General features: G+C 53.4%; 1 protein-coding gene across 15 annotated transcripts in view; it reads right to left on the bottom strand.

Annotated features, from left to right (window-relative positions):
• Positions 1–274: 274 nt before the first annotated feature.
• RGS3 (regulator of G protein signaling 3) overlaps positions 275–26,500 on the bottom strand; it is a 72,848-nt gene continuing 46,622 nt past the window's right edge. For 9 of the 15 annotated variants that reach the window (XM_077933636.1, XM_077933603.1, XM_077933766.1 and 6 more), the window contains 6 exons: positions 15,608–16,309; positions 9,532–9,632; positions 5,208–5,309; positions 4,423–4,484; positions 3,255–3,421; positions 275–1,645 (listed from right to left, as the gene is read on the bottom strand). In XM_077933636.1, coding sequence (XP_077789762.1) covers positions 1,460–1,645; positions 3,255–3,421; positions 4,423–4,484; positions 5,208–5,309; positions 9,532–9,632; positions 15,608–16,309 — 1,320 coding nt within the window. In that variant the 3' untranslated portion in view covers positions 275–1,459. Of the gene's footprint in view, positions 1,646–3,254; positions 3,422–4,422; positions 4,485–5,187; positions 5,310–5,626; positions 6,565–6,927; positions 7,181–9,531; positions 9,633–15,607; positions 16,310–20,122; positions 20,288–26,500 lie in introns of those variants that run through there. The other 6 variants (XM_077933987.1, XM_028704649.2, XM_028707727.2 and 3 more) reach the window with 6 other exon arrangements.

Below are 26,500 nucleotides of genomic sequence, written 5' to 3'. Positions count from 1 at the left end.
AGAGAGCTCTGCTCAGGACATCCTTTGCGGCAGATTTCCCCAGCGCTCTTGACTGACAGCCACCAAGAGCCCTTCTGCTCAGCTGAGATGAAGGCAGGCAGACAATGGTGCCGTTTCCCCAAAGCCAATAGCCCAACCACATCCCTCCTTTCAGGGAAAGTGCAGACACCAATTTCTAAACTAAGAAGCCCATCCCAGATTGGTCTCTGACAAAGCCTTGCTTGGGAGGAAAGCCTTGGGAAAGAAGAAACAGGAAGGAAAAAAAGAAGCTAAGGACTTTTATTCTCTCTTTATTTATCCTAAATAGCCATGACATTAAAAAAAAGAAGTTGATGGGTTTTAAAACAACAGCACAACATTAACAGCTACCTGCAGAGATGGGCTTCAGTTGTAAACCAGGCCCTTGGCCAAGCGTCCATCCAGCAGATTCCTCCAGAGAGGAGGCAGCCGGGACTTCCTGGACCAAAGCATGGGCAAGCAGGGGCCTCGCACACACGCAGACACACATACAGGCACACTCTCCCCTCTGGAGGCCCAACCAGCACAGTCACCATCCCATTCACACAGCACTCTTTCATCTCTGTGTGTTGACAGCAGAGGCCACAGTCTGCCCTTAGCCCTCTTCTTACAGATCTCTCGGCTGCCTGCAGGTACAGCAGATGTCGTCAGTCATCAGCATCGTCAGAGATGCTGGACACACTCAGAACTTAGGCACATTCGCTCCACTGCAAAGTTCCGGGAGATTGGGGGGGGGGGCGAGAGAAGAGGCACATAAACAAAAACAGTAATAATAATATTAATAATATTGCACTTGAAGTAAAAAAACAAAAAAACTCAACAGGCAGTTGAGCAGTGGTCATGCACACAACCTGTTGAGCATCCAGCTAGATGATTTCAATAAATAGGGGAACAGATGACAACTGGAAGCAGTTGGGGGCTGCTTGAGCATTCCTTGGGAGAAGGACGAGACAGAGGAAGAAGAGGAAGAAAGAGTTCTTTATCGAGAGCAGAGATGCCCAAGTGCCAAGGGCGATAATTCCCCCAAGTGCTGCCCAAGTCCCTTTGTCAGCAACTCTTTGGAAGGAGGAGCCATCTTTGTCTGCCACCCCACAAGCTCCCTCTGGGTCCAGGCTCAGAAAGTGGCCCCTCTGCAACAGCCCCCGGGCGCAGCAGGGGGAGGGAAGACAGCTCTGAACTTCACAGTGGTCTGGTGGGACCCCCAGCCTTCAGCTCCTGGTCACCATGACGCCGTCGTACCGGAGAGACAAAGCAAGCTCCTGGGGTGGAAGAGAATGAGGAGGCAGAGCTGTCTGACCCCAGGGGTGGGGGGAAGCGCTCTTCCAGAAGGAAGCAGTGGCTTCTTTGTCCAGGCAGGCCTCCGACCACAAAGGCAGCGGATCACATGTAAACATACACTTCCCGGAAACAAGTCTCCCCTCAGAAGCCGGCCAGGCCGCCTCTACAGCGGAGGGCTGGGCTTCTTCTGGTTGACGAGGTCCAAATACAACTCTGAGCGCAGGAAGCGAGGGTAGGGGTCCTTCTCCATCAGGGCGTAGATCCGCCTCTGGGCAAGGTCAAAGCTGCTCCGGGAGATGCTCTGCATATTGTCCTTGGTGTGCTCCCGGGTGTAGGAGTCCAGGTTGACCTACAAGAGCAGGAGGGAGGAAAGTCCCCGTTCAGTCACTGTAGCTCAAATACGACAGCAGGAGGGCAGATTCAGGAGAGAGAAAAGGAGCTGTTTCTAGAGGAAGGACTGTGAGGGGGGAGAGACTTTGTGCTGATCACTGGGGGAGGGGGGGGGGAGGCAAGTGGAAACAGCTGTGATCAGCACACAAAGTCTCTCTCTCCTCTGTTCTTCCTGGCCATTATGACTATACTTCCATGGTCAGAAACAGCAATTCTTCTGAATACCAGTTGCTGGAAACCACAGGAGGGGAGAGGGCTCTCGCATTCAAATCCTGCTCAAGGGTTTCCCACAGAAAGATGCTGGACAGGATGGGTGCCCTTTGGCCTCATCCAGCAGGCTCCTATTATGTTGAGGGTGGTTGGGTGGATGGATGGATGGAAGAATGGTCAAGGCGGGGGGCAGCACAGCCCCCTGGGAAGCGTGGCTGATACACCTAGAGATCCTTTCCAGATGCAAAAAGAGCTGGGGTTTTCTTTTTAAAATAAGGCAGAGCAGCTGAGGCCAGAGTGCCCATGGCAGACAGTCTCTTCCCAATGCTGCCTGTTCCTGAAAGCTACAAATCCCTGTTCTGAACCTGCAGTGGGCAAAAGGCACTAATGCCCCTTGCCAGCTTGTCAGCAACCTAAGGCCCCTGGGCCAGAAGCAGCCCACAGAGGTCGTTTGACGGGCCCCCGAGCCTCCCCTGAACCGAGCCGCCTGCTCACGCGCTGCACTAAACCAACGTGGCACAGGGACTTGCTTCTGTGGTGCCAAAAATCACGTCTGCGCATGCGCAGATGCTGAAAATAGCAGGCGCACGTGTGATCCAGCCCATAGAGGGATCTCCGTGGGACTGATCCGGCCCAGGCAAGAAAAACCTTGCTGGCCCCTGTACTAGATTGTCTCCCCCTCTGCCAAGCAGCTGACCAGCCAGCAGACCTTCTCCTAGCAGTCATTATCTGCTCCATGGACTTAAACAGAAGCCATTCCCTTCTCCAAATGGAAACTCTGGTCAGGCAGGGAGAACATGTCCAGGCTCTCCAACACAATCCCCGGGAAAGTTCCCCAAACTCTTTGCAGGGCAGCCAGGACAGAGAAACTGGCATAAACTGGGAATTTAACGAGACTGGGCTGTAACAACTGGGCTTTGCCCTGCTCACCTCAGAGCTGTTTCTCTAAGAGTCTTCACAGGCCCCTCAGAGGTGATAGCAAATTTTGGGGGAGGAGAGAGTATCTAGGCAGTTTCCTTGCACAAACCTAGACCTGGGTTGCTCCCCTCCAGCTGTAAACATTGCCCATATACAGGTTTCAGTTAAACACGTGTCCCTGTATCTTAGGTCGGGTAGCCTAGTACTCTGGCGTTGTCTTAAGCCTGTTCATCAGCCGGACGCAAGATAAGCATTGAGCTGCAAAATCTCAAGGCTGAGTTTCAAAATCCTTCCTCCAGGTGTCCATTTCACCCGAGACCTTGGCAGAGCCTCTTGGTCTGCGTTGCACCTTGGCACAGCCAACGCCAACAGGCCTTGGATTGCCAACCCCCCACCCCCTGGGCAACGGAAGCCAGCTAGCCACTTGGCCACTCACTCACTTCTTTGCAGGACTGGGTTGCAATGTATTCCGCATAGATCTTCTTGGCTTTGGACACCATCTTGGACTGGGACTTGATCTTCTTGTAGTCCTCACATGCCTGCCAGAACTCCAGGTTCTCCTCACTGAACTCAGTGCGCAGGAAGGCACGAAAGGCGGCCAGACCATCTGCAGAGGGAGAAAGCAGCCTTGAGGGCTGAGGGCAGGAACCAGCAGCCTTCCCCTTCTGGCCCCTTCCTCTTAAGCAGGCGTCCCCAAACTCGGTCCTCCAGATGTTTTGGGACTACAATTCCCAGCATCTCTGACCACTGGTCCTGTTAGCTAGGGATGATGGGAGCTGTAGTCCCAAAACATCTGGAGGGCTGAGTTTGGGCATGCCTGCTCTTAAGGAAATAGGGAAGGGCAACTCTTGGGATGCATAGCCAGAAGTGGTTTGCCTCTAAAGACCAGACACGCAGGGGATGAAGGCAAGGGCCAAAGGCACCTGGCTGGCACACAAATTACTGAACTCAATGGACCTTGGGTCTAAACCAGCAAGCCTCTTCTGAGGTGGCACAGCAGGCTGAACCAGGCCTGTCTCCCCCAGCAGCGCATTTCAGGCACCAGAAGGGTAAAACGTGAGAGTCCTGAAGGTGCAACCATTTCCTAACACCAAACAGCAGATCCACAATCCAAGGATGGCAGAGAGAAAGGTTCCCCACAAACTGCAACATGCCCAGCTTGGAAAAGAATCTCAGAGGGCAGAAACTGTCCAAAGCCTCTCTCTGGCCAAGACTGTGGGAGCATCACTGCCAGCCAAGAGAAGGAGATCATGCGTCAGACGAGCCAGTGGGCTCTGCCTCTGTGCCAGTCAACACCAGTGGGATTCCACTGGCCGAGCAGCTGTGGGTAGAGCAATCTGGGGGTGAAAGCAGCCAATGGGGAGTGGAGGAGCATCGCCCTCAGAGTTACACAAAGACACACACACCCTGCCAAGCCTTGGATGCTGTTATCTCCACAGTGCTTTAAAAAAGTCAGAGAGAAAGGGAGGGATGAACTGCAGGTCCCACTTAAAAACAAGATTTTGCACATATCTGAGAGTCACAGATGTTTCAGGAGTTTGGGTTCCGTGTCTCTGAAGCTTAAGTGATTCTCAAAAGCTAGAAACGGCAAAATTCCTCCCGCCTTACATTTATGCTGAAGCAGTTTTTCCAGGGCCTCTCCCCACTTGAGAGCTTCTTCAGGAGTCGGCCTGAGGAGAAGGAGAAAATGAGGGGAGGAGTCACTTGGCAGGAAAGAGAAGCTGCAAGGCAGGGAAAAGGGAAACCCCTTCCCCAGAGGATTAAGCTCCCCCCCCAAAAAAACCCCCGAGTAAATTAAATTTTTAAGGCAAAGGCTGCTTGATCAACCTACATGAAAGCGGCTTGCATTTTGATTCTGCCTTACTAAACACCCCCCATTCCCAAAACACAGATGTTGTTGAACTTCATTTTACTATACTGTAATAGCCAACATTCATTTTTCAAGATGCAGCCTTCCAATCCACCAGTTAATAGATTTCAAAAAGCAAGGCCAAAACCTGCCTTGTCTGAAAATCCTACGCACGCTTTAGAAAAGATTTCTCGCAAAGAAAAATGGGGAAATACAGATTTTTACATTTGTTCAATCCTCTTGTGTGTGCAGGGATGCCTGTCACTTCCCTCTTAGACCCTCTCCAGTCTAAAGATGCTGGAAATCCACCCAGGATACGACTGCTACAAATGGAGGAGCAGGATTGGGTCAGAAGAGGAGAAAAAGCTCCAGGAACCTTCTCCATCTGGGACCTCAAGTGCAGTTTCTGCTTTTGGTGGGTGAAGTTCTGTGCTGGGAAGAGAAACTCAGAGCCCATGTCCCAGCCTGGCTTCACCTCTGCGGGGTCTGGGACCACCCCTGAGACACCTCAAGCCTGTTCTCACCTAGCACCCCCCTTCCTTACTTGAGGGTCTTGAGGGCTTTGTCCGCCTTGCAGGCTGGAGGGCCTCCAGGAGACTCGTTCCGCCTTCGGAAGATCCCCAGCCGGGTCTTCATGTCTTTGGCCCTGAAGATGCAAAGCAGAAGGGGCGGGGGCTGTCAGCGAGGCTGTGTGGAATCAAAGGAACAAGCCCCGCGATCGAGGGTCGCTTCCCAACCCAGCCCGGCCCCTCTCCTTTGTCCTCAAGGGCAGGGAGGAGGGGTCCGGGCGCCCTGCAAAGGAACAACAAACCCCGACAAGGAATCCAGCCCTCCCCAGTCTTCCGAGCGAGCACACCGCCCTCCGCGTAAGCTGAGAGGCTTCCCAGCCAGGGCCAAGAGTGCCCCTGAGCACGCACAAAGGGCGCGCACTCCTTCAGGAGCCGCCGGGGGTGTCCCACGTACTCCTTCAAGGTGTGTCTCCGCTGCAGGCTGAGCGCGACGCCGCCTCTTCCCCGGGAGCCCCGCAGGATCTCCGCGTGGAGCTCCACCGCCTGGGCCGCCTCGCGGGAGAAGGGCATGGCCGGGCGCTCCGGGGGACAGCCGCGTCTGCAGCCGGCCGGCCGGCCCCGCCAGGCCCCTCGGAAGGGGAGCGGCTGCACGTGCGAGGGCCGCCCAGGGGATCCTATTTCGGGCCGGGGCGGGGCGAGGCTATTTATAGAGCTCCTGGCGCGCCGAGGGTTAAACGGGGGGAGGAAGGCAGGGAAATGTCAATCAAGGGAAGGTCGCGGCTTCCTTGGCGACCTTTGTGCCAAGTCTGGGCGCCCTCTTGACGGGGGGAGCGGAGAGGCTGGGACCCCCGCAGCCCAGAGCCTTCCCAAAGCCTGCTCTCCCGTTTCTTTACGGGCCAGATCCACACTACACGCTCGAAGCACCCCCCGTGCGCATCCCAGAGCGATCCTGGCGGGAGCTGCAGTTTGGCCCCCTTTCCAGCACCCATCACAAGGGACAGCCGCAAGAAGGGCAGCCCTGAGTCAAAGGCGCCTTGGATGAGCTCGGAGAGGGCAGGGCGGACGGGCCCTTTCCCCGCAGACTCCGGGACGGAACCGCGCCTCCCCTGCTCCGAATGGATTTCGTGGGCAGCCTGCGATGGTCCCCCTTCGCCCGGATTGGTTCGCGGGGAGGTTAACGACCGTATTGGCAAGGCAAGGGGTAGCCCACCCTCCCAAAGGGGCAGCTTTCTCGCAAGAAGCACCATCCCTTTTTGGCCTCCCGTCCAACCTGAAGTTACCTCTACGTGCATGAATGACAAGGGTCAAATGGGTCGCCCTTGAGACGCAGCGGATGTACAGATTAAGCGTCATACCCGCACCTCCCCAATCACCTTACTCTAATTGAAAGGGAACCCCCCCCCACTTTATTGATTGATTGATTGCTGATCTCCCCACGTCCTTTCCAGACCCGGGTCTTTTGGAGAGGTGGGGCCGGGGGGCTCGTCTCACCCCCAAAATTATTTCAAGAGTCCAGCTCTGAGGATTTGCGCCCAGGCCACCCGTGGCCCCCAACTCCGTTTTCAATGGCTGGAATGCCAGCGAGCCAACAACGTGGGGCATCGGTGAGAGCGCTCCTGAGCAAATGCAGAGTGCAGATTTAGAAGGGCGTCCTACGCCCCTGTTTCAAAATAATATTTCCCGGTACTTTTAAAATAAAGCCGAATGCCCTCCTGCTATTCGCGAGGAAGCCGCGTCTCCTGCTGCCTCCCTCACCTCTCCAGGTACCATTCGGCCACCCCCCGCGCGGAGGGATGCATCTGGATGCGCGGAGACCTCGAAGGGAGCTGGGGCCCCCCGCCCTTTCCCTCCCCGGACCCTCGGGCTGAGAAAGGGGCGCCGGATCCTGCCCTCCGCCGCGTCTCCACTAGTGCGCCGACAGCGACACCCCGCGGCGGCGCCTCGCAACGACGCTTCCCCACGCTCGAGCATGCGCAGCGGGACTCCTGAAGCCCTCCCCGTGCCCACCGCCTTGCCCGCATCTGCAGAGGAGGAGGAGGGGTTGATTTAGATGCTTCAAGCGGTCCTGGGTTCAAATCCCCTCTTTGGGATAGAAGACCCCAGTTGCCGTCTTCGTCCGTTCTATCTCTCACGTAAAAATGAAACAAATGAGAGATGGCTGCAACGAATGAGCAGCAACCCAGTGCTGATTACTCAAGAGTAGCACCCAGGAACAAAGATGGTGCTTCAGTTACGATTCCTGCATTGCAGCGGGTTGGGCTAGATGACCCTTGAGACCCCTCCCAGCTCTACCATTCTTGGATTGCATGAAGAGGATGTGGCCGGCCAGGAGGGGAAATCCCCATATGGACCCCATATGGATCTCTCCCTTTTGGGGAAAGTGTGCAGTGCCTTTGCGCTAACCAGAGCTCTTCCTTCTGCTTAGGGGGCAGAGTACTTCTGAGCATGTGGCATGTGCCCTCTCGGGACAGACATGAAGCAGCTTCTTTGGAAAGAAGAGGCACAACAGGGTCGTGCTGGAATTAGGAAGGGGCTCAAGGGAGTCACGTTCATCAGTTTCAATGAGTCTCCTCTGAGTAGACACTGATGCTGAACACGGCCAGGTGTGGTTTCAGGCAAAATGCATAGAGGAGTGGGGGGTGGAGGGGGTCTACCAGCACTGATTTGAACTGTAATGGCTCAGCTGAAGCTCTGTGGTTCAGAGACATAAATGCTGCACTGGGCGGCAGCAGCAGCAACATCAAAGGCCCGTCCTGCTCCCATGCCCTCTTTTGGGAAAGGTGGGGGGGGGGTCTGGCTGTTGTCCATGGTGAGAGGTGGGATGCCAGCCAGGATGGACCCACTTTGGCTTGATTTAGCTGCCCGCCTTTTAGCCACACCTGGGTATGAACCCTCCATGTTCAGAGGCAGTCTTCCTCAACTGCGCCAGGCCCTGGCGAGGGCAGCTAGGGCACGCCTGGGGTACCTGTGGCCTTCCTGTTGGGGCAACGTGCTGAGCCCCCTTTGGTCTGACCCAGCTCTTCGTGAGGCCTTTTAGCATTTGCTGAGGACACCCCGTTCTCTTAGAAAGTAAAGAAGTGGTAAATGCACCAACACCCACTCACTCCTTTTCTAGGTTTGCATTCTCCTGGTCCAGCAATGGGCAAGGGGGGTGGAATTCAGGGGAGGCCAGCTGACCCTGCTTCTGACTTTGCACACAGGCTGCCCAGCACCCAGGGTCTCATTCTGTACCAGGCTACATGAAGCAGGCGTGGGGACTGGTGTGGATGGCCTGCAAACTGCCTCCTCTGGCTGCTGCGGCTGGCAGAAGAAGCCCCCACGCAAGGGGCTTCTGAGCACGAGCAGAGCACTTTCCCTTCAGGAGCGAGCAAGCAAGCCCCATCCATGAACATGCAATTAGCCCTGGAACATGTGAGGAATAATCGGAGGATACCTTGAGTGTGCAGAAAGTGACCCCATCCCACCCCAGCTCCACGGAAAGGAACAGTAAAATAAATAACCGTTTGCATCTCACTCCCCAACAACTAGAGAGTCCACTCAAAGGAGCCCACCACAGCTTGGGATCTGGGTTTCCAGGGTCACATCCATATCATGTATTTAAAGCATTCTAATTAACACCCCCCACACCACACACAAAGAATCCTGGGAATTGTAGTGTGCTAAGGTTCTCACAAGGAGAAGGGGACAACAGAGGACAAGATGGTTGGACAGTGTTCTCAAAGCTACCAGCATGAGTTTGACCAAACTGCGGGAGGCAGTGGAAGACAGGAGTGCCTGGCGTGCTCTGGTCCATGGGGTCACGAAGAGTCAGAGACGACTAAACAACAACAAGGTTCTCCTGAGGGACATGGGTGGCGCTGTGGGTTAAACCACAGAGCCTAATCCCTGCGACGGGGTGAGCGCCCATTGCTCGGTCCCTGCTCCTGCCAACCTAGCTGTTCGAAAGCACGTCAAAGTGCAAGTAGATAAATAGGTACCACTCCGGCGGGAAGGTAAACGGCGTTTCCGTGCATTGCTCTGGTTCGCCAGAAGCGGCTTAGTCATGCTGGCCACATGACCCGGAAGCTGTATGCAGGCTCCCTTGGCCAATAAAGCGAGATGAGCGCCGCAACCCCAGAGTCAGTCATGACTGGACGTAATGGTCAGGGGTCCCTTTACCTTTACCTTTAAGGTTCTCCTAACAACTCTTGGCACTCTTACCAAACTACAGTTCCCAGGAATCTTCACGCAGGGGTGTGTGTCTGTTTCAAGTGGCACATGAGGGCTTTACCTGCCTGGTGTGGGGCCTCCCCAACTCCAGGCAGGGACTCTGGCTTCAGCCCCCTCCCGAGATGGGTTCCCTCCCCTCCCTCGACTTACAGGTTCCTGTTTGTCTTCTTGCAGGCCCCTCGAGAAGAAACTCCTCGGTCAAGGGCCCAGTTGGGATCCAGCAGGTGCCCATGTTGCTGCTGCTGCTGCTGCTGCAGGGGAGAGAAGCACAGGGATGAGATGGGACGGGGTGGGGGGTAAGCAGAAGCCCCTGGGGAGTGAGACGCCCCTTGAAGGCAGGCTGCAGCTGAGGGGAGCCACCCTCTCCTGGAATCCTTCTGCCACCTCCAAAGACCAAGGGCTGAGCCCTGAACCCCTTGCCATGGGGTATCTCTGCTCCCTGCTCTGTTCCTCCTCTTCCTGCTTCTCTAACTATAACCACAACACAAGAACCAAATCACTGCAAGCTTTTCTTTGAAATGGTCTTCTCCCTTAATTTCTCTCCACTTTATAAAGCACAGCAAGTCCTTTTACTCAAAGGGAATGAAATTCTTACTAATTGCTCACTTAGAAAGAGCACCATTTTTAAATAGGGTGTTTTGCTGCATTTATGCTCCTGCTTTCTGCAATCATTTCCTGCAACACCCCTCCCTCCACGTTTTATGGCTGCGGCAAAAGTTGTGACAATGTACAAAATGCAATAGAAACAGAAGCTTTTCTGGATGAATTAAACATTTGCACCCAAATCAACACTTTTCAGCTCCAATAAGTAGCAGTAACCAAAATCACCATTCATTGAACATACTGAAATAGGAGGCAGCCCAATTCTGTATTATTAATTTTCCCATTTATTATTTATACCCCGCCCATCTGGCTGGGTAGGTGTTCATCTCAGAAGCAAGCCCCATTGTATCCAACACTGGGTTGTAACCTGGGAAGAAGATAAATCCTCACTTTTTGCGCGCTCAGCTCAGGAGGAGAATTTGCTGAGGAATTTCTCTCTCTTGGTCACTTGCCTGAGCCCTCCCCCCTCGCTTTCCGCTCACCCGTGGGAATGGGCTCCCCAGCCAAGGAGCCGGAGGGTCCCGCAGCTTCCTTCCCCTGCGAGGTGAGGCTTCCGGAGATTATTGGCCTGGCCGTCTCCCTCCCTGGCAGAGACACTCCAAGAGGCAGCCTGCCCCAAAGACATTTCCTCCCATTGTTGGAAGGGGAGAAAGGGAGAGACTCTGCTTCCACGTAGAGGCAGGAAGGCAGGCGGGAGCAGCCGAGCACTTGGGGGCCCATCTTCCTCTTGCTGCTGCCCCACAGGAAGGGGGCAAGCCCTCGCCAGCACAGGGGGAGCTTCCAACCAGGCTGTGCGCTGCTGCGCACACTCCCATTTGCTCTGCTTTGGGAAGCTGTGTGCAAACTGCAGTCCATTATCTACCCTGCGCGTCTATGTGTTGTTCCCCAACCCACACACGACCCAGTTTAAATCCAAACTGAGAAGAACGACTTAGCAGTGGCTGTAGACATATTAGTGGCTTGAAATGCAGCCGGGTCCTTCTTTTTATCTAGTCAGTTTCAGAATTGTGCAGTTTACACACACACACACACACACACACACACACACAGAGAGAGAGAGAGAGAGAGAGAGAGAGAGAGAGAGAGAGAGAGAACTCCAGCCAGCTGGGGGAGAAGGGACAAAGAAAACAATGGAGCAAGTTTGCTTTCTGCTGCTCTGGTGGGTAGGATCCAATACAATGGACTCTATTTACACGAAAGGAGAGTCCGACTAAACATGAGGAATAGCTTTCTGACAGTAAGAGCTGTTTGACAGTGGAAGGTGTGCCTTGGGAGGCTGTGATATGCAGGCAGGTATGTGGAACTGCAAAACAAACTTCCAGCAAAGCCAGCATTTAATGCATATTCCACAGTGGGCAAAACAGTCCCTTTTTATGTCTGAAACATACCTTTTTCAATCTACCAGATTTGCAAAAAAGAGCAGGTGGGAAAATAAAATATATACCTGTGTGTATATGCATTGCCCACAGCTTCACTGGCAGCCTGCTGAGCTTAAACTGGAGGAGGCACCTCTGAGCCCTTTCTCAGACACGACAGACAGACAGACAGACAGACAGACAGACAGACAGACAGAGGGATTGGGTGGCCCTGCTTTGAAATTAAAACAACAACAACCCATAAACATGACAGAAACAAAATAGGAGGCTGGGGATAGGTGGTACTACCCATGTAAACCCACTCCAAGGCAACATTCAATTTTATATTGATTTTAATTCCCTTACTGGATTATCCCTCAGCCGGGAAAACCAAATCTTGACGGGAAAACATTCAAGCTGACAGCTGCATGACGAGGACCTGGTGTGGAAAACCCCGCCACCCACCCCTCAAAAAATTGAGGCAGAAGCAGCTTCTAATCCACATTGAGCTTCCTCCCTGTGTAGACAAGCCCCTTCTGGTCTCTCCCTGCAAGGAAGGGCTGATCTGGAATGCCCAAAGCCATCCTGGAAATGACCGCCAGGAGGCAGCCAAGACACAGCATGAGCCCAGCCTGGCAGTATGGGAAACTCTTGGCTTGAGAATTACCATAGATTCCGGCATATTAGGCGACTGGGCGTATAAATCAATCCCCCAAATTTGGGGGGGTCGACTTATACGCCCAGCCTTATACGCGGCAGCTTCGCTGGGCAACGGCAGTAGGCGGCAGGCTCTGCTCCGCACCGGCTTAGCATCGCTGGGCAGCTTCCTCCCGGCACGGAGGAGCCCACCGCCCACTGCCGCTGCCCAGCGAACCCATACCCGGCGTATAAGACGACTCCCGACTTTTTAGAGGATTTTCCGGGGTTAAAAAGTCGCTTATACGCCGGAATCTACGGTAAGGAGGAAGGGGGTTTTTGGTAACCAGGTGGGCAGGAGCTGCTGCTGAGGACCAGAGGTGTAGCAAGGTCAGGTGGTACCCAGTGCAAAAAAATTTTTGTCACCCCCCCCCCACCCGCGAGTCTCAAGCCACCGCTTTGCCATTGCAGCTGCTGCTCGCTGTAGCCTTGGGAGTCGTGGGCGGGGGGCGTGCCGAGTGTCACCCCCCCCCCAGGATGACACCCAGTGTGGTCTGCACCCACCGCACCCCCTTGCTCCACCCCTGCTGAGGACCAGGAGTTTTGCAACTGCCTCTTTCCGGTTGAAGGTCAAGGAGCAGAGAAGGGTCACCGTAAGATCCCCTTGCCTGCAATCTAAGCAGCTGAGAGCAGATCTGCCTTCATGACCTCTGGAGGAACCTCCTCCCTCCACCCCCTGCCACCTGGCCAAGGCCTCCAGGTAGTCCCCAGCCAAGCAAGCCATCATGCCAACAGAAATCAAGGAAACAGGGAGCGGCTTATAGTGAGCTAGGCCATTGGTCCATCTTGCTCAGTATTGTCTACACTGACTGGCAGCAACGGCTCTTCCAGCTTTGCCTGGAGATGCCAATGAGGATTGAACCTGGGACCTTCTGCATGCTTGGCAGATGGTCTACCCTTGAGCAAAGGCCCTGCCCCTGCTGCTGCTCCCTAGCCAACGGCATCCAGAGACAGACTGCCTTTCAGTGTGGGAGTTCCATTGAGCTAACAATTGCTCACAGTGCTTGCAACTGGATCCTTCCGGGGGTGGGGTGGAGGGTGGAGTTAGATCTTCTCCAGATTCCCTGCTTCACCCACTAGCCAACCAGATGTGGGGGCCGTTGTCCTCTCCCCTGGGTGCCCACCAGCAACTGGAGCTGAGGGGACCTTTGGTCTAGGTGGGTCTAATCTAGGAAACTTTGCTTTACGTCCTAGTTCTAATCGTGGATTTGCTGGCTTTTGGTAAGCCGCACTCTCAGCCTCCGCCTCTCTGTCTGTGAAAGGGAGAACGTGGTGACTTGTCTGTGAGGATGATAGAGAAAGATTGCAGAAAGCATTCTGAGGTTTTGAAAGCGGGGTCAAAAACTGCAAACAGCATCCTTATGAAGCAGACTGGGAAACGGCTGTTCCTTTTTGTCCACCATGATGCCTTGGAATGTAAACAAACATCCTGTAAGCAAAAGGAGGTTGGTGGTGGTTGCCAAGCCTCTCCAGCAACACACCCCACTGCCACATTCCCAACCAACAGTTTGTGCAAAAGGCTGGAAGAAAGCGGCCTCCTGGCCAATTCACCTCTCCTCCCCTGTCCCAGGTGGAGTTGCTGCTGCAGTGCACAGTGGGGGGGGGGGAATGTTGCCCACCCAAATGAAAAATTAAAAGAAGAGAAAATCCTATTTGGCGAAGAGGCCGCTTTTTGGGGGGAGGAAGAGGGAGAGAAGAAAATTATCTCCAAAGAAATACTTTTCTAAGGACTTGTTTGCATTTCTCCGCTTGTATGTGCTGCCAAGCCTCCTGTCTCCGAGGGAGAGCAGAAGTCGGCTTCTCGCTGCCTCTTAAGAGGTCACCCAGGGGTTAAGCATGTGCTCACACACATGCATCTTGGGCAAGCCAATGATAAGAGCCCCCACCAGGAATTCAGGACTAGGCAGCCTCAGCCCTGCAGCTGCCATCAAGCCAGGCTTCCTGCAGCTAATCAGGTTAGATACAGACCAGTTCCTGGCTGAAGGCTCCAAGGAGGCTGAGCTGCAACAGGGGGACCAACCACAAAACAGCAGCAACAATAATGGACAAAGCGCAGAAGAAGCTCACAGCAGCAGCAGCATATAGCTTCCCTGCCCACCAGCATCCTGGGCAGAAGTAGAGCATTGCTCAGTTTGACCTCTCCAGGGTTATGGGCGCAACAAGGCCACAGGACATCTGGTGCCCCACCACTACTGAGAAGGTCCTCTGCTTGGTTCCCTGTAACTTCACTTCTCGCAATGAGGGAACCAGCAGAAGGCTCTCAGCGCTGAACCTCAGTGTCCGGGCTGAACGATGGGGGTGGAGATGCTCCTTCACATATGCAGAGCTGAGGCCATATAGGGCATCAAAGGGCAGCACCAACACTTTGAATTGTGCTCGGAAACATACTGAGAGCCAATGTAGGTCTTTCAGGACCAGTGTTACATGGCCCGATGACAGGTCCCAGTCGTCAGTCTAGCTGCTGCATTCTGTTATTAGTTGTAGTTTCTAAGTCACCTTCAAAGGTAGCACCACATAGAGCACATTGCAGTAGTCCAAGCGGGAGATAACCAGAGCGTGCACCACTCTGGTGAGTGCGCAGGCAGGTAGGGTCTCAGCCAGCATAGCAGATGGAACTGGTAGGCAGCTGCCCTGGGCACAGAATTGACCTCCAGGGACAGCTGTGAGTCCAGAATGACTCCCAGGCTGCGCACCTGGTTTATGGGTGTTCCTGGCGCTTGGAGATGGCTGCAGAGAAGGCTGTCTTGGCTGGAAGCTGCATGTGACCTTAGGGCTCTTTAGGTCTGAGCAGCACAAGGACTGAACCCAAATGTGCCAGTTATTGGCTTTCCCTGGGAAAGGAATTGCATCTGGAGGGCAGAAAGAAGCCTTTCTTCTCTGTCTTAAGGACTAGGTAAAGGTAAAGGTACCCCTGCCCGTACGGGCCAGTCTTGACAGACTCTGGGGTTGTGTGCCCATCTCACTCAAGAGGCTGGGGGCCAGCGCTGTCCGCAGACACTTCCGGGTCACGTGGCCAGCGTGACAAAGCTGCATCTGGCGAGCCAGAACTGCACACGGAAACGCCGTTTACCTTCCCGCTAGTAAGCGGTCCCTATTTATCTACTTGCACCTGGGGGTGCTTTCGAACTGCTAGGTTGGCAGGCGCTGGGACCGAACAACAGGAGCGCACCCCACTGCGGGGATTCGAACCGCCGACCTTTCAATCGGCAAGCCCTAGGCGCTGAGGCTTTTACCCACAGTGCCACCTGCGTCCCGTCTTAAGGACTAGAAGCATTTAAAAAAGATAATAGGTTATCAGAATGCTGAACTCTCACTTGGTTAGCTTTCTTTCGGCAAATGAGCCATGAAAGGACAGCATTGAAGAAGGCGGCCCCCTGCCTGAGGCAACAGCATCCTCCGTAGCAGGAGCCAGAACCGCCCCAACCCTAGAGGTGGTATAGGCAGTGGCTGGGGGCGTCAGACTACCCCAGAACCCACTGCCTGCCTTTTTGGGGGAAACACCTTCTGTCCCCGTGCCAAGCGCCCCCACTGTCCCCCAGATTCCCCGCAGGCAATCCCTCTGCGTGCCCTACCTTCCGGTTCCCGACGAAGAGCAGGGTGAGCTGGTGGATGGAGCCCCCGTTCCTGGCCAGCTCCTTCTTGAGTGTCTGGGGGGATGGCAGTGTCCAGCTGGTGCCTGGGCCCTGGGCCTCGGCGTAGTTGAGGCTGGTGTCGGAGGTGAAGCAGTGCCCGCCCCGCGGATCCTGCAGGAGGCTCCCCTCGCTATGTGTGCGCCGCCGTAGTGAGTTCTGGGCGCTCAGGCTGCAGGCTGGTGGCTCGCCGGCTGAGGCTTCAAACATGCTGCAGCGCTTCACCTCCCCTCTGCTCAGGTAGGCCTCGTGACTGTCCTCGTCCTCTTCATCCTCCTCATCTTCGTCTTCCTCCTCCTCCTCCTCTTCCTCCTCCTCCTCTTCTTCTTCTTCCTCCTCCTCCCCAAAGTCTGCTGGGCCATCAAGATCAAATGTGGCGATGGCTGCCGTGTCCTCCAGCCGCAGCTTGGGGATGGCAAAGGCTGTGGGGCTGAGATGGGTCTCTTTGGTCCCTTCCTCCTCCTCCTCCTTGTGCTTCCCAGGGCTGGGGGCCCCCTTCTCCCTGGATCCTGTTGTTGGGGGGTCCTGGGCCACTGCCATTGTCTCCTCCACCGAGTCCTCCCTCATGGCGTGGGCCGTGGGACTTGTTCTGTCCTCCCTTGTGGAGGGCAAGGCCCCTGGCGCTGCAGCCTCTGGCTCGAGCATCTGGGGGAGGGGAAGAAGTAGAGAGGGGGAAAGGGTCAGCCACATGCTGGGGGTAGGGGTAGTGCAGGCACCGGGGGGGGGGGCAGAGGGGCTCAGGTATAAAAGTGCGGCAGCAGGAAAATGGATTGCTCCATTGCATATGCTTGAGTTGAGATTCCTGCATTGCAGGGGGTCTACAATTCTGTGAAGAAGAGGGGCTTGGCATGCCTGGAGACCCACCCTTGTGACCCCCCGAGAGGTGTCCATTTCCTTCAAAGGGTCCAGGGAAAGCTGCAGTTTGGGAAGGGAGCAAACCTCTTCTGTCCTAGAGACCACCTGCAGAACTAGGATCAGCCAGCCCACCCCAAGTCCCAGCACATTTGGGAACTGGAGAGAGAAAAACCTGTCATTGCTTGCCATGTTTTGGATTGGGACCCAAGATCCTTTACAAAGGGGGAAAGGGTACCAATCTATAAGAAAGCCACCTTAGGCCAAGTCAGGCTGCTTGTCTCTTTCCCACTTCTCTGCCAGAGGCCCCATCCTCATCACTAGCTGCTACCTGAGAGCCCTTCTTCACCAGAGGCTCCTGCGGGTGGGGTGGGGCCCTCTGGGTGCACTGATGGGGGCTGTGGTCAGTCCAAGACATGTGCAGACCTTTGCTTGGGTTTCCCACAGTCCTTAGGAGAGGCTGCACAAGAGCATTTTGCAAACCCTCTTTGGAGGGATGGCTGCCCCACCAGAAAAAGGCCCAACAGGAATGAAGAAGTCCCTTTGGATTGGGAAATATTGGGGGGGGGGGGGTTACATTAAATTCCTTGCAAATTCAGACACAGGGTCTGAAGAGCTAACAATGTGCCTGAGATCCTCCTGAGAAGATGAGGAGCCGCAGTCTCTGCCTTGGAGGGGTCTCCTCGGATGCAAGTTCCAGAAACAAAACAAAGATCTGCCCTTGACCGACAGGCAGGTAGGTCCACCTAACTCCACTCTGCCTTCACTGACTGGCAGCTGCCCTTTCTTTCCCAGCCCTGCCCAGCTGGGATCTGGGTCCTCCTGCATGCAAAAGGGATGCTCCCAAAATGTGTTACAGCCTTTTCAGTTGCATATGGGAAACTGGGACAGGCCTATCCCTGCCCCCTTATCCTAGACATGTGCAGAGTAGGTGTGGCCACTCTCCAGGTGGTCAGCCTGCAGGCCTGGAAGCAGCTCCCCTGAAGAGAAGAGCAGCCCCAAAGATGGGTCAGCCTGAGAGGCCGTCTTGGTGTCCAACAGAAGTATCCAACAGCCACTAGCCAGGCACCTCCAGGAATCTCACAAGCAGGGCACTAGGCAACCATCACCCCACTCCCAGTTATCTGTCCCCAGGGCCTAGGACTCAGAAGTAGACTGTCTCTGGAGATGGACGCTCCATTCTATACTGGTTAGCAACTAGGGATGCAAGAATGGTCTAATCCTCTTTTCAGCCTGGCAGCCATGTGTGGGGTCGGCTGTTGTTGCCTGGCTAGAAGAAGCGGCCAGCAGCTTCTCTGCCTCCCCCACTCCTCAGCCAAGGGCCGATCCTTCTGTAATTCAATCAGGTTGGCCTGCTCCTTGCTTGCCCAGCCCTGACGTCAGCGCAACCAGCTTAGACAAACAGAGGCTGCCTGCTATCACAGCACCACTGCCAGCAGCCATGGCAGCTGAAATTCTTCCAAGCCACGCATCATGCACCGGGAGCTGCTCTATCGGCCAGAGCCACTTATGAGACCCAGCAAGCAGCAGGAGTGGCACTTGCAGGAGCCAGGAGAGCTTCCTGGGCCAGAGAGAAAGGGCACCTCTGCAACTGGACCCCGGAAGCCTCGTGCCTGCACAGAGGGAGCCTCCGCCTGCTGGCTCTTCAGGGTCAAAGGAGGGTGCTCTGGGGAAACACACTGCCAACGGGCAAACACCAGGCTCCCTATTGGACAGGCAAATCTTGTCTTGGCTAGTAATTTTTGACCAACAACAATTCCCCCGTCCCCAAATATCTTCTGGCAGATGCTGAGGGTGTACAGAAGCTAAGAAAAAGCAGGAGCTATTCCTGAAGTTTCTGCACTCTCCCTAAACTTAGTGCAAAGGACCCTTCAAAACACTTTGTCCCCCCTGACTCCTTCCTCGGGAGAGATTGGGGAGGAAGATGGAGATGGAGAAAAAAAGGGAAGGGTCTGAGGCAATCTCTCTTTGCTGCTTTCCCTCTTCCCTTGGCTTCTCCGGGTTTCTCCAAACAGCCACACACAGGAGCATTCTGGAAAGGGGTGTGGGGTCAGGATCTTGCCAGGTGGCAAAGAGTCACTTGCCCTGGCTGAGCAAGGAAGTTGATTTGCAGGTGCACACATCTGGTGATAGTGTGCCTTTCACAGGCAGAAAGCCAAGCGGTGCAGTGGTGGAATACAACAATGGGTGCCTGACGCGCACTTAGTAAAAGAAAAACTGGACTCTCATGTGTAACCTAAGCTGTAAGACCAGCTGCCCAGAAGAAAAAGCTAAGCAGGGTCCAGTATGGTTTCAAACTGGACATGAGACTGCATGCAAATCCCTGGATTGCAGGGGGTTGGACTTGATGACCCCCAGGGTTCCTTCCAACTCTACAGTTCTATGATTCCAAGGGAGGATCAGCTGTCCCTGCCTAACATTCCCTCTCCACAGCAGCTCTTTAAGGGATGGAGCCCAGAAATCATTTGCGGCACCCAGGCAACTCCACCAGCAGAGAGGCAGTGCTGGTGGGGGATCCCCTGGGCTGTGCTTACTGAGGGAGGGGCATCAAGGCACTCTGCATGCAGGGGATCCCTGGGTTCAAATCCTGGTAGCAACTCTGGTTAAAAAGGAGCAGGCAGCAAGTACTGATGGAAGGAAGACACACACACACACACACACACACACACACACACACACCCGCCTCAGACCCCGGAAAGTCTCCCACCAGCAGAGTAGGCAACATTGGGCTAATCTGCCCCTGGTTCCTGAATGTTAAATAGACAAACACACACAAAACAAATAAAATCCCCTAAGCCAGGCAGCCCAGAGTGTTCGTTAAATAACATCAACATACTCAAACATTAGGGCAATGTGGCCAAGTGCTTCCTTTCATCAATTTACATTTTTATATCCTACTTTTAAAACTGCTTCTCAAAGTGGTGCATCTCTCAGATGAAATGCTGGAGGCCCTGAGGGCATCAACTCCCCTGCCTTGGACAGGGAAGTTTTTAATGTTTGGTGTACTGTATCTTAATTTGATGGAAGCTGCCCAGAGTGGCTGGGGGTAACCCAGTCAGATGGATAGCATATAGTAAGTTATTGTAATTGTTATTATTCAGCAGCACTTCAGAAGGACACAATAAAAGGCTGACCAAAACTCGGGGCTGAAACCAGTGTGAGTGCTACTCAGAGTAGACCCACTGGCCATCTCTATCCATTTGAATGGGTCTACTCTGAATATAACTCACACCGGATACAACCTTTAGTTTATTATTATTTTAAGAAAAATAAAGCTCAGCATCCAGAGAAAGAAGCTGGAATATTTCAGAAGCTCCTCACTTTCTTAGCAGTGCCCATCTGCCCAGTGGCGTTTCCAGTCCAACCTCTGCCTGCCCCAACACTCGGCAGCCCAGGGGCTCTGCGTGAGGAAGTGGGTGCCGGTCCACTGCAGACCCCCAGCTACAAAGTGTGCTGTCTTCCCCAGATTGCCCCAAGAAGAGGGGCATTCAGCTTCCAGCTAATGTTTACTTGCCAGGCAGCAATGGGGCAAGGGCCGCCCTGCCCCCTGCCTGAATGAGCCCTCAGCTCCTGGGTTCCTTGACCTTATATATCAGAAGCACTTACCCACTTTGTGGCCCAGGCAGGACCCCTCTTCTCCAGCCTGCCGCTCTTACAGGTCACCCTCCCCTCCCCGCAAGGAACCACAATGACAGCAGCACCTTTGGCGGCACCCAGCAGTCTCACCCCGGGCCAGGCTCTGGCACGGAGACCTCCGTGCAGCCGGCCAAGCCTTCTACGGTTATTAATGGAGAAGCAGAAGCTGCGGCTCCCCAGATAGTGATCCTCAGAGCCTGTCGGTCTATTTCTGGCTCTTCTGGGGCTCCCGGGAGCTTCTTGTACCTGACAATAAGGAGGGGGCGGAAAGTGACCTTCACTATCAACAGGGAAAAGACTCCCTGCCTCTCCCAATCAGGGCAGACGGAAACACACACGTGTGTGTGTGTGTGTGTGTGTGTGTGTGTGTGTGTGTGTCTAAGACCCACTCCTGAATCCAGTAGCCATGAAGTTCTAACTGATAGTCCGATTATCATTTATATGACAGCACTGCAGCATATACAGTCAGGAAGATAAACAGCAGCAGATTCCCATGGAAAATCTGCCCCCCCCCCCATTTGAGCAGCAGCTGGTTCCATTTACGCTGCCTTTTTCAATGCTGCCTCCAGTTAAAGGCTCCCCTACTTAGAGATGAGGGGTGCCACAGTTTTTGCACATGCACTTGCACTGCACCATGGGATTTGTGGTTTTAAGGCTGCATAGACAGTATGCCACACATGGGCATGCAGCAGTTTTGGCACTTCCAAACCTAGTCTGAAAAATTCTGGCAAAAGTGGGCTAGCTGAATTAATGCAGATTAAAGACCACCTTCCTCCCGTTTTTACTGTGACTACTTCAGATTAGCATACAGGTACACTTGAAAACGATTCTCAAATAAGGATCCGGAGAATCAATGTTTTACAGCTACTGTTTTGAAAAGCAAGTGAAAGTAATTCCTTTCTGATTTAGTGTCTTCTTATACACACACATTAGAAGCCTATTTGCTCAGAGAGATGGGAGCTTCTTTTCCCCAAGACATACAACTAATTGCACTATCCTTTCCACTTGAATTGTAGAGAAAACAGGGGAAACACTTTTGAAAGTCAAGTGGATAATAAGGAAATGGAGGAGGAGGAGGAACTCTGATGGGAGCTGGGAGCTCCCCACAGTGACTTTGAGGCACCATCTGCCCTGGCACCTGATGTTTTAACCCTACACTGAAATTCTCTGCCATTCCCTTCACTTTCTGCAAAGTCCTGAGAGCGCAGCATTAACCTGCTGCTACTGCTGCAAAAGCATTGGCGCCTTTAAGAAATGAAGTACACAAGAGTGGAATATAAGGCATATAGGGATTTTTTTTGTAGTTCTGCAAGAGTTCAACTGATGCCCAGTAGCCCAACAACCTAACACAAGCAGCAAGATTGGAGGAGGAAGGATTGGCTCCCAAGAGCGCAGGTGGCAGAGCCTGTCAATGGGCCTGAGCTGGATCTGCTCTTTTCTGTATATTATTGTGAGTCTTAAGCTTGGTTTTAATGCTTGTATTAAAGTTTGTTTCTGTAATTTGCTTTGAGTTCATCCTTTCAAAAAAGCAACTAAATAATAATGTTCTTCATTTCGCCAATATTTCCCACATTTCTGCAGCAATTTGCTTTAAAAAAAAATACTGTAAAAATCCACCAGCATTTTAATGGAAATTTCCCATTAACAAACACACATTTTTAATATAAACATTTTTGCAAAGTATACCCCCCAACACAATGCAATTCTGTATATATTGTTTGGCTGGAGAACTGCATCTTACTATTTGTGGGAACTGCAATTTTATGTTGGCTTGAGAAAGGTGACTCAGGCATCTCCCTACTGAAACACAATCAGATCTCTCCACCATCGCTCCTGAGCCCAACAGTGGCCAATTCTGGGCTATGGGCTGGTCTGTGGCTGCTTTGTGTCATCATTGAACCGGGGGGGGGGGGGCACTCTCCTCCCCACGGACAGGCAGGGCAGGAATTAGTGGGCTAGTTGAAAGCATGAATCTTCCTGAAGATCAGGTCCAATTAACAGGGGCTCTGCTTTTCAAATGGAGGTTAAGCCACTGTCTGTTTAATCATGCCAATTAATCCATCCCTGCTTATTGAATTTGACAGAGAAGGTGATGAAATACTGAGGAGGAGGGGGGATTCAGCGAGGGGCAAGGGAGAGACGTCTGGACATGTCCAAGGATGTTTTGCCAAGGGCTGCACAGTTGTCTTCCTTTTCACATCTCACAAGAACTCAAGCAACCTTAGGAACACAACAATTCTTCCACGGATTTGCCCAATTCTTTCCCCAACCCCCAAAGCCATTTAAACTAGCAGCAACCTCCATGTTTAGAAATTATAAACAAATGAAGGCTGAAAAATGTGTTCTGTGTCGGTTAGCAAGTACACCCCCCCATCCACTGATGAACCCGGCACCTGAATTGTGCAAGGGGGTGAGCATGTGGGAGTGTGTCCCTCCCATCCCTACCAACTATCCCGTGGTTCTGTGGGCCGTTTTGGTCCTGATCATAAAACCGTAGAGTTGGAAGGGTCCAGGGCGGCTCTGGGGTTGGCAACCTCCTGCCAATGCCATCAGCATCCATGACAGGTGTCCATCCAACCTCTGCTTAACAATCTCTAAGGAAGGAGAGTTCCCCAGCTTCCTAGGGAGTGATGGTAAAGATAGGATAGGCCAGGAAGCACCGCTTTTACACTTATACACAGAGAGAGAGGAATACATCCACAGTCTCTGCTTATTTAACATCTAGAGCAGTTCCACAGCTGCTCTCAGAGCTGGGCAGCCCCTCTTTCACAGCCGGAGGGCTGGTGGGGAGCCTTCTTCCCCTCAAGATGTTTACCAGCAGCAGCAGCATCCCTCGGCTCAGACATCAGCCCTTCCTGTCCACCCAGCTCCTGGCTCCTCTGTGCCAGCTGAAGTGCTTAATTGCACCATGGACTCACCTATCATTACGAGAGGCTCAAAAGCAAATAAACAAGGCTCCGGCTGCGGAAGCAAACAGAGCTGGTCAGGTTCCAACACGCCTCAGTGGCTCACCGGGAGCCAGTGGCCTTTGGGTCTTTGGGGAAGGAGGACTCTGGCATGTAAACACCTTCCTTCTCCTCCTCCTCCTCCTGCAGTGGATGCCCATGGATGGCTTTCCCCTCGAACATGCCCACAGCAACACAAGATGTCACTGTCGACATGTTGACATTAAGGTGGAATGGAAATCTCAACATCCACATCTTTCCATTGAGGCCAGTGAGGATGATGATGCAACTCTGATTCCACATGGGAAATGGCAGAGGCCTTAGGAGGGAGATTTCCATACCCTTCAAGTTGTTCACCTTTCACAAGGACAGCCCCTTCTTTTCTAGTCCCAGGCATTTCTCCGCCTCTTGCGCTGCCTTGTTAAAACTGGGAGCCAGTGTGGTGTAGTGGTTCAAGTGTTGGGCCAGGACCTGGGAGAGACCAGGGTTCAAATCTCCCCCACTTGGGCATGAAGCTCATTGGGTGAGCCTGGGGGCCAGCCGCCACCTCTCAGCCTACTCACAGTGTTGTTGGGGGACATTAAATGAGGAGGGGGAAGGACCACAGATGCCACCACAAATGCAAGTGCACAACCAACAACACCCTCCGCAAGGGCTGGGCAGCTGAAGTCTAGGCTGGGCAACTGGCAACAGGCTGTGGGACGCTCTGTTTTTCTGCGACCTCATCTGTCCCTTCTGCATCACGGCTGTTGTTTTTGTAACAAAAAATATGCAAGGTGCGTTAAGGGACTGGAATGGGAGCAGAAGTGACTTCTGTGGTGAGCAACGGATGGGATGTTCGGAACCTCTAATGTTTTTCCATTGCATAACACTCAACAGACAAAACCAAGGATGCTCACAGCCACCTATTCCACATACCCTGAATTTCACTGGTGAAAATCAAAGCATCCTTTGCTCACCTCTTCACACAATTTAAGGAAGCTTCAAAGGATACAGGCCCTCACAATCGAAGCACCTGCACTTACTCTGCAAAACAGCCACAATTGGAGAGAGGCAGTCCTTGAGGTATTGCGATCCTAAGCCAGTTAAGGCTTTATATGTCAAAACCAGCACTTTGAATTGGACCTGGAAACTAACTGGCCGGCAATGCAGTCGGGCCAGGATTGACGTTATATGCTCAAACCGCCTTGCCCCAGTTGCCTCGCACAGCACAATTAAAAAAAAATTCTCAGCAGGGAGATAAAACAGTGGCAAATGTTTAATTTCTACCTGTTGGGCTGCTTTTAAAGCACAACAGCAGAACCAGTGCAGAAAAGTGGGCAGCCTTACAGTTTTTCTTCTGAGTCCTGCTGTTTCTTTCTTTTCTTTTTTTTTAAAGTAACACCACAGAAATAATTTGTAGACTCTTGTAATTTAACAGGAGGGACTAGGCTAAGCCCTCCCCTTTCCACTCCCAGTCCTTGAGATCACACTCTCAGCTCAGCACGAACTGGTCCAAAACAACCACACCTGCATGTGAACACACCCAAACACAGTGGATTCTGCACTCACCCCCAGTAACACAGACCAGGTTTGCCCTCTTGGCCATTCATTGCAAAATTACGTCCCCCCTTCCTAACCACCCTAGAAGGAAGCTTCACTAGGGATGGGAAGTGGTTACTCGCAACATTTCAAAATCTCTCGTCCCAAATGAAAAATCTCAAGGCAGCACACAAACAGCTGTCAACAAACTGCAATCAAACACATTCATATTAAAGCACTGGAGAGGAGCAACTGAAACCTGCATGAAGGTTAGAAGCAGCCAGAGAGAAAGGAAGCCTCGTTCTCCCATGGCCTGGAGCAACATAGGCTCTTCATACCCGCCCAGCAGCTGTGCCAGCCCTGCTCAGGCACAGTTCACCCTCACTGCTAAAAGCCAGAATACCCACCAGAGATCACCCAGGCCCTTCTCGGAGTGGGCAGAAAGCAGGGCAGAAGCACCGCCGTTGCCTCCGAGGCTGCCACGTGGCCTCTCCTCACTCCCTCTGAGGTGGGCAGAGAGGCAAAGGGGTCTGGCGCTGCTGACCAGGCGCCAGGTGCCTACCTCGCAGGTGGGCTAGAGCCACGAAGGGAGGCAGAGGCCCTCCCGCTGGCTGCTCTGCCTCTCCTTTCTGCGGGGAGCATCTCTCCTTGGCTGGGAGTGAGCTAGGGACACTCACACAAGATTTCATTGTCCTCCCTAAATCACTTCGTCATTGGATTAAGCATTCGTCAGGACCTTTGCCAGAAAGCAGCCAATTCAAATTATGCTCATAGCGCCAGATGCCCAATTGATCTTGGCTGCCCAGAGGCAGGCACTGCTTGCTTGCTTGCTCCCTCCTTCCTTCCGTCCCTCTCTCTCTCCCTCCCTGGAAACAAAAGCAAGGCTTTCAGGGCAGGCTTGGCTTGAGGAAGCAAAGCCCTCAGGTTGCCCAGCCAGGGGTTGCAGTGGACATCAGCCCCTCCCTGCCCAGAGGGCAGCCTTCTCTTGGCAGCCCAGCTGAGCACCTGCTGCAACCAGGAAACAGGCTGCAGAGGAAGGAACTTGGATGCCATCCCTTCTCCCCTGGCAGGATTCCCATGCCTTTGACAGTGGCACAGTAGGAGGGAAATCAACAGGTGAGACCTTGCTCATTTCTGTGCAGAATGTGCTTTGTCTGTTGAATTTCTGCAGGAGCAGTAAGCATGAAAAGCATGGGAGGTCTGCCAAGGAAAAGTAAGAAGCAGCCTCCTTTGAAACAAGGAGGTGTGGTTTCCCCCAAAGACAGTAAAGTGGTCCAGGAAACAAGGAGATAGCACGGCAGAAGCTGCCCAATTCCCAAGATGCACTGCAGGATGCAGTGTCTGGGGAGAGGGGAGGGACAGGCTTTCAGAAGCAGGTGGGCGGGTGGGGGTTGGTGTTCGTTATCAACCCCCAACTACTCTCTGAGTCCTTGCAGGGACTGCAGTCTCTATTCCTCTGTACCCAGACAAAACTTACAATCCCCGTGGGAAGAAAATCCCCCCCTGCCCTGCCCTTCTCGCAGCAGTAGCAGCAGCAGCAAGACTGCGCCTTTCTCTTGGCTTCTGCTGCTTCTGTGAAGGAGAGGGCAACCCATATCCTGTCAGATATAAGGAACTTCCAGGTCCAAATACAGTCCAGCTTTGAATGCCAGCAACTGGCAGGGCAAACGGGGAGGAGGGCAGCTGCCCCCATGCACAGCTGGTGGGCTTCCCCCAAAACTGCACTGACTTCTGCATCTACTGGCAGAACTGCGGCCTCCGTCCACCCTTGGTGTTGGGTTGCACCTCCATTAGGAGAAGCTACCAGCCACCAGGGGCCTTTGGGGAAAAACAATTCTCTAATGATTAGCAAGCGCTGAGAAGGCAACAGTTAGTCATTGCA

This window comes from Podarcis muralis, chromosome 1, assembly GCF_964188315.1.
Source record: "Podarcis muralis chromosome 1, rPodMur119.hap1.1, whole genome shotgun sequence".
In the NCBI taxonomy this organism is placed as follows: domain Eukaryota; kingdom Metazoa; phylum Chordata; class Lepidosauria; order Squamata; family Lacertidae; genus Podarcis; species Podarcis muralis.
The sequence above is the reverse complement of the archived record's forward strand: the minus strand, read 5'-3'. Positions and strand labels throughout refer to the sequence as shown.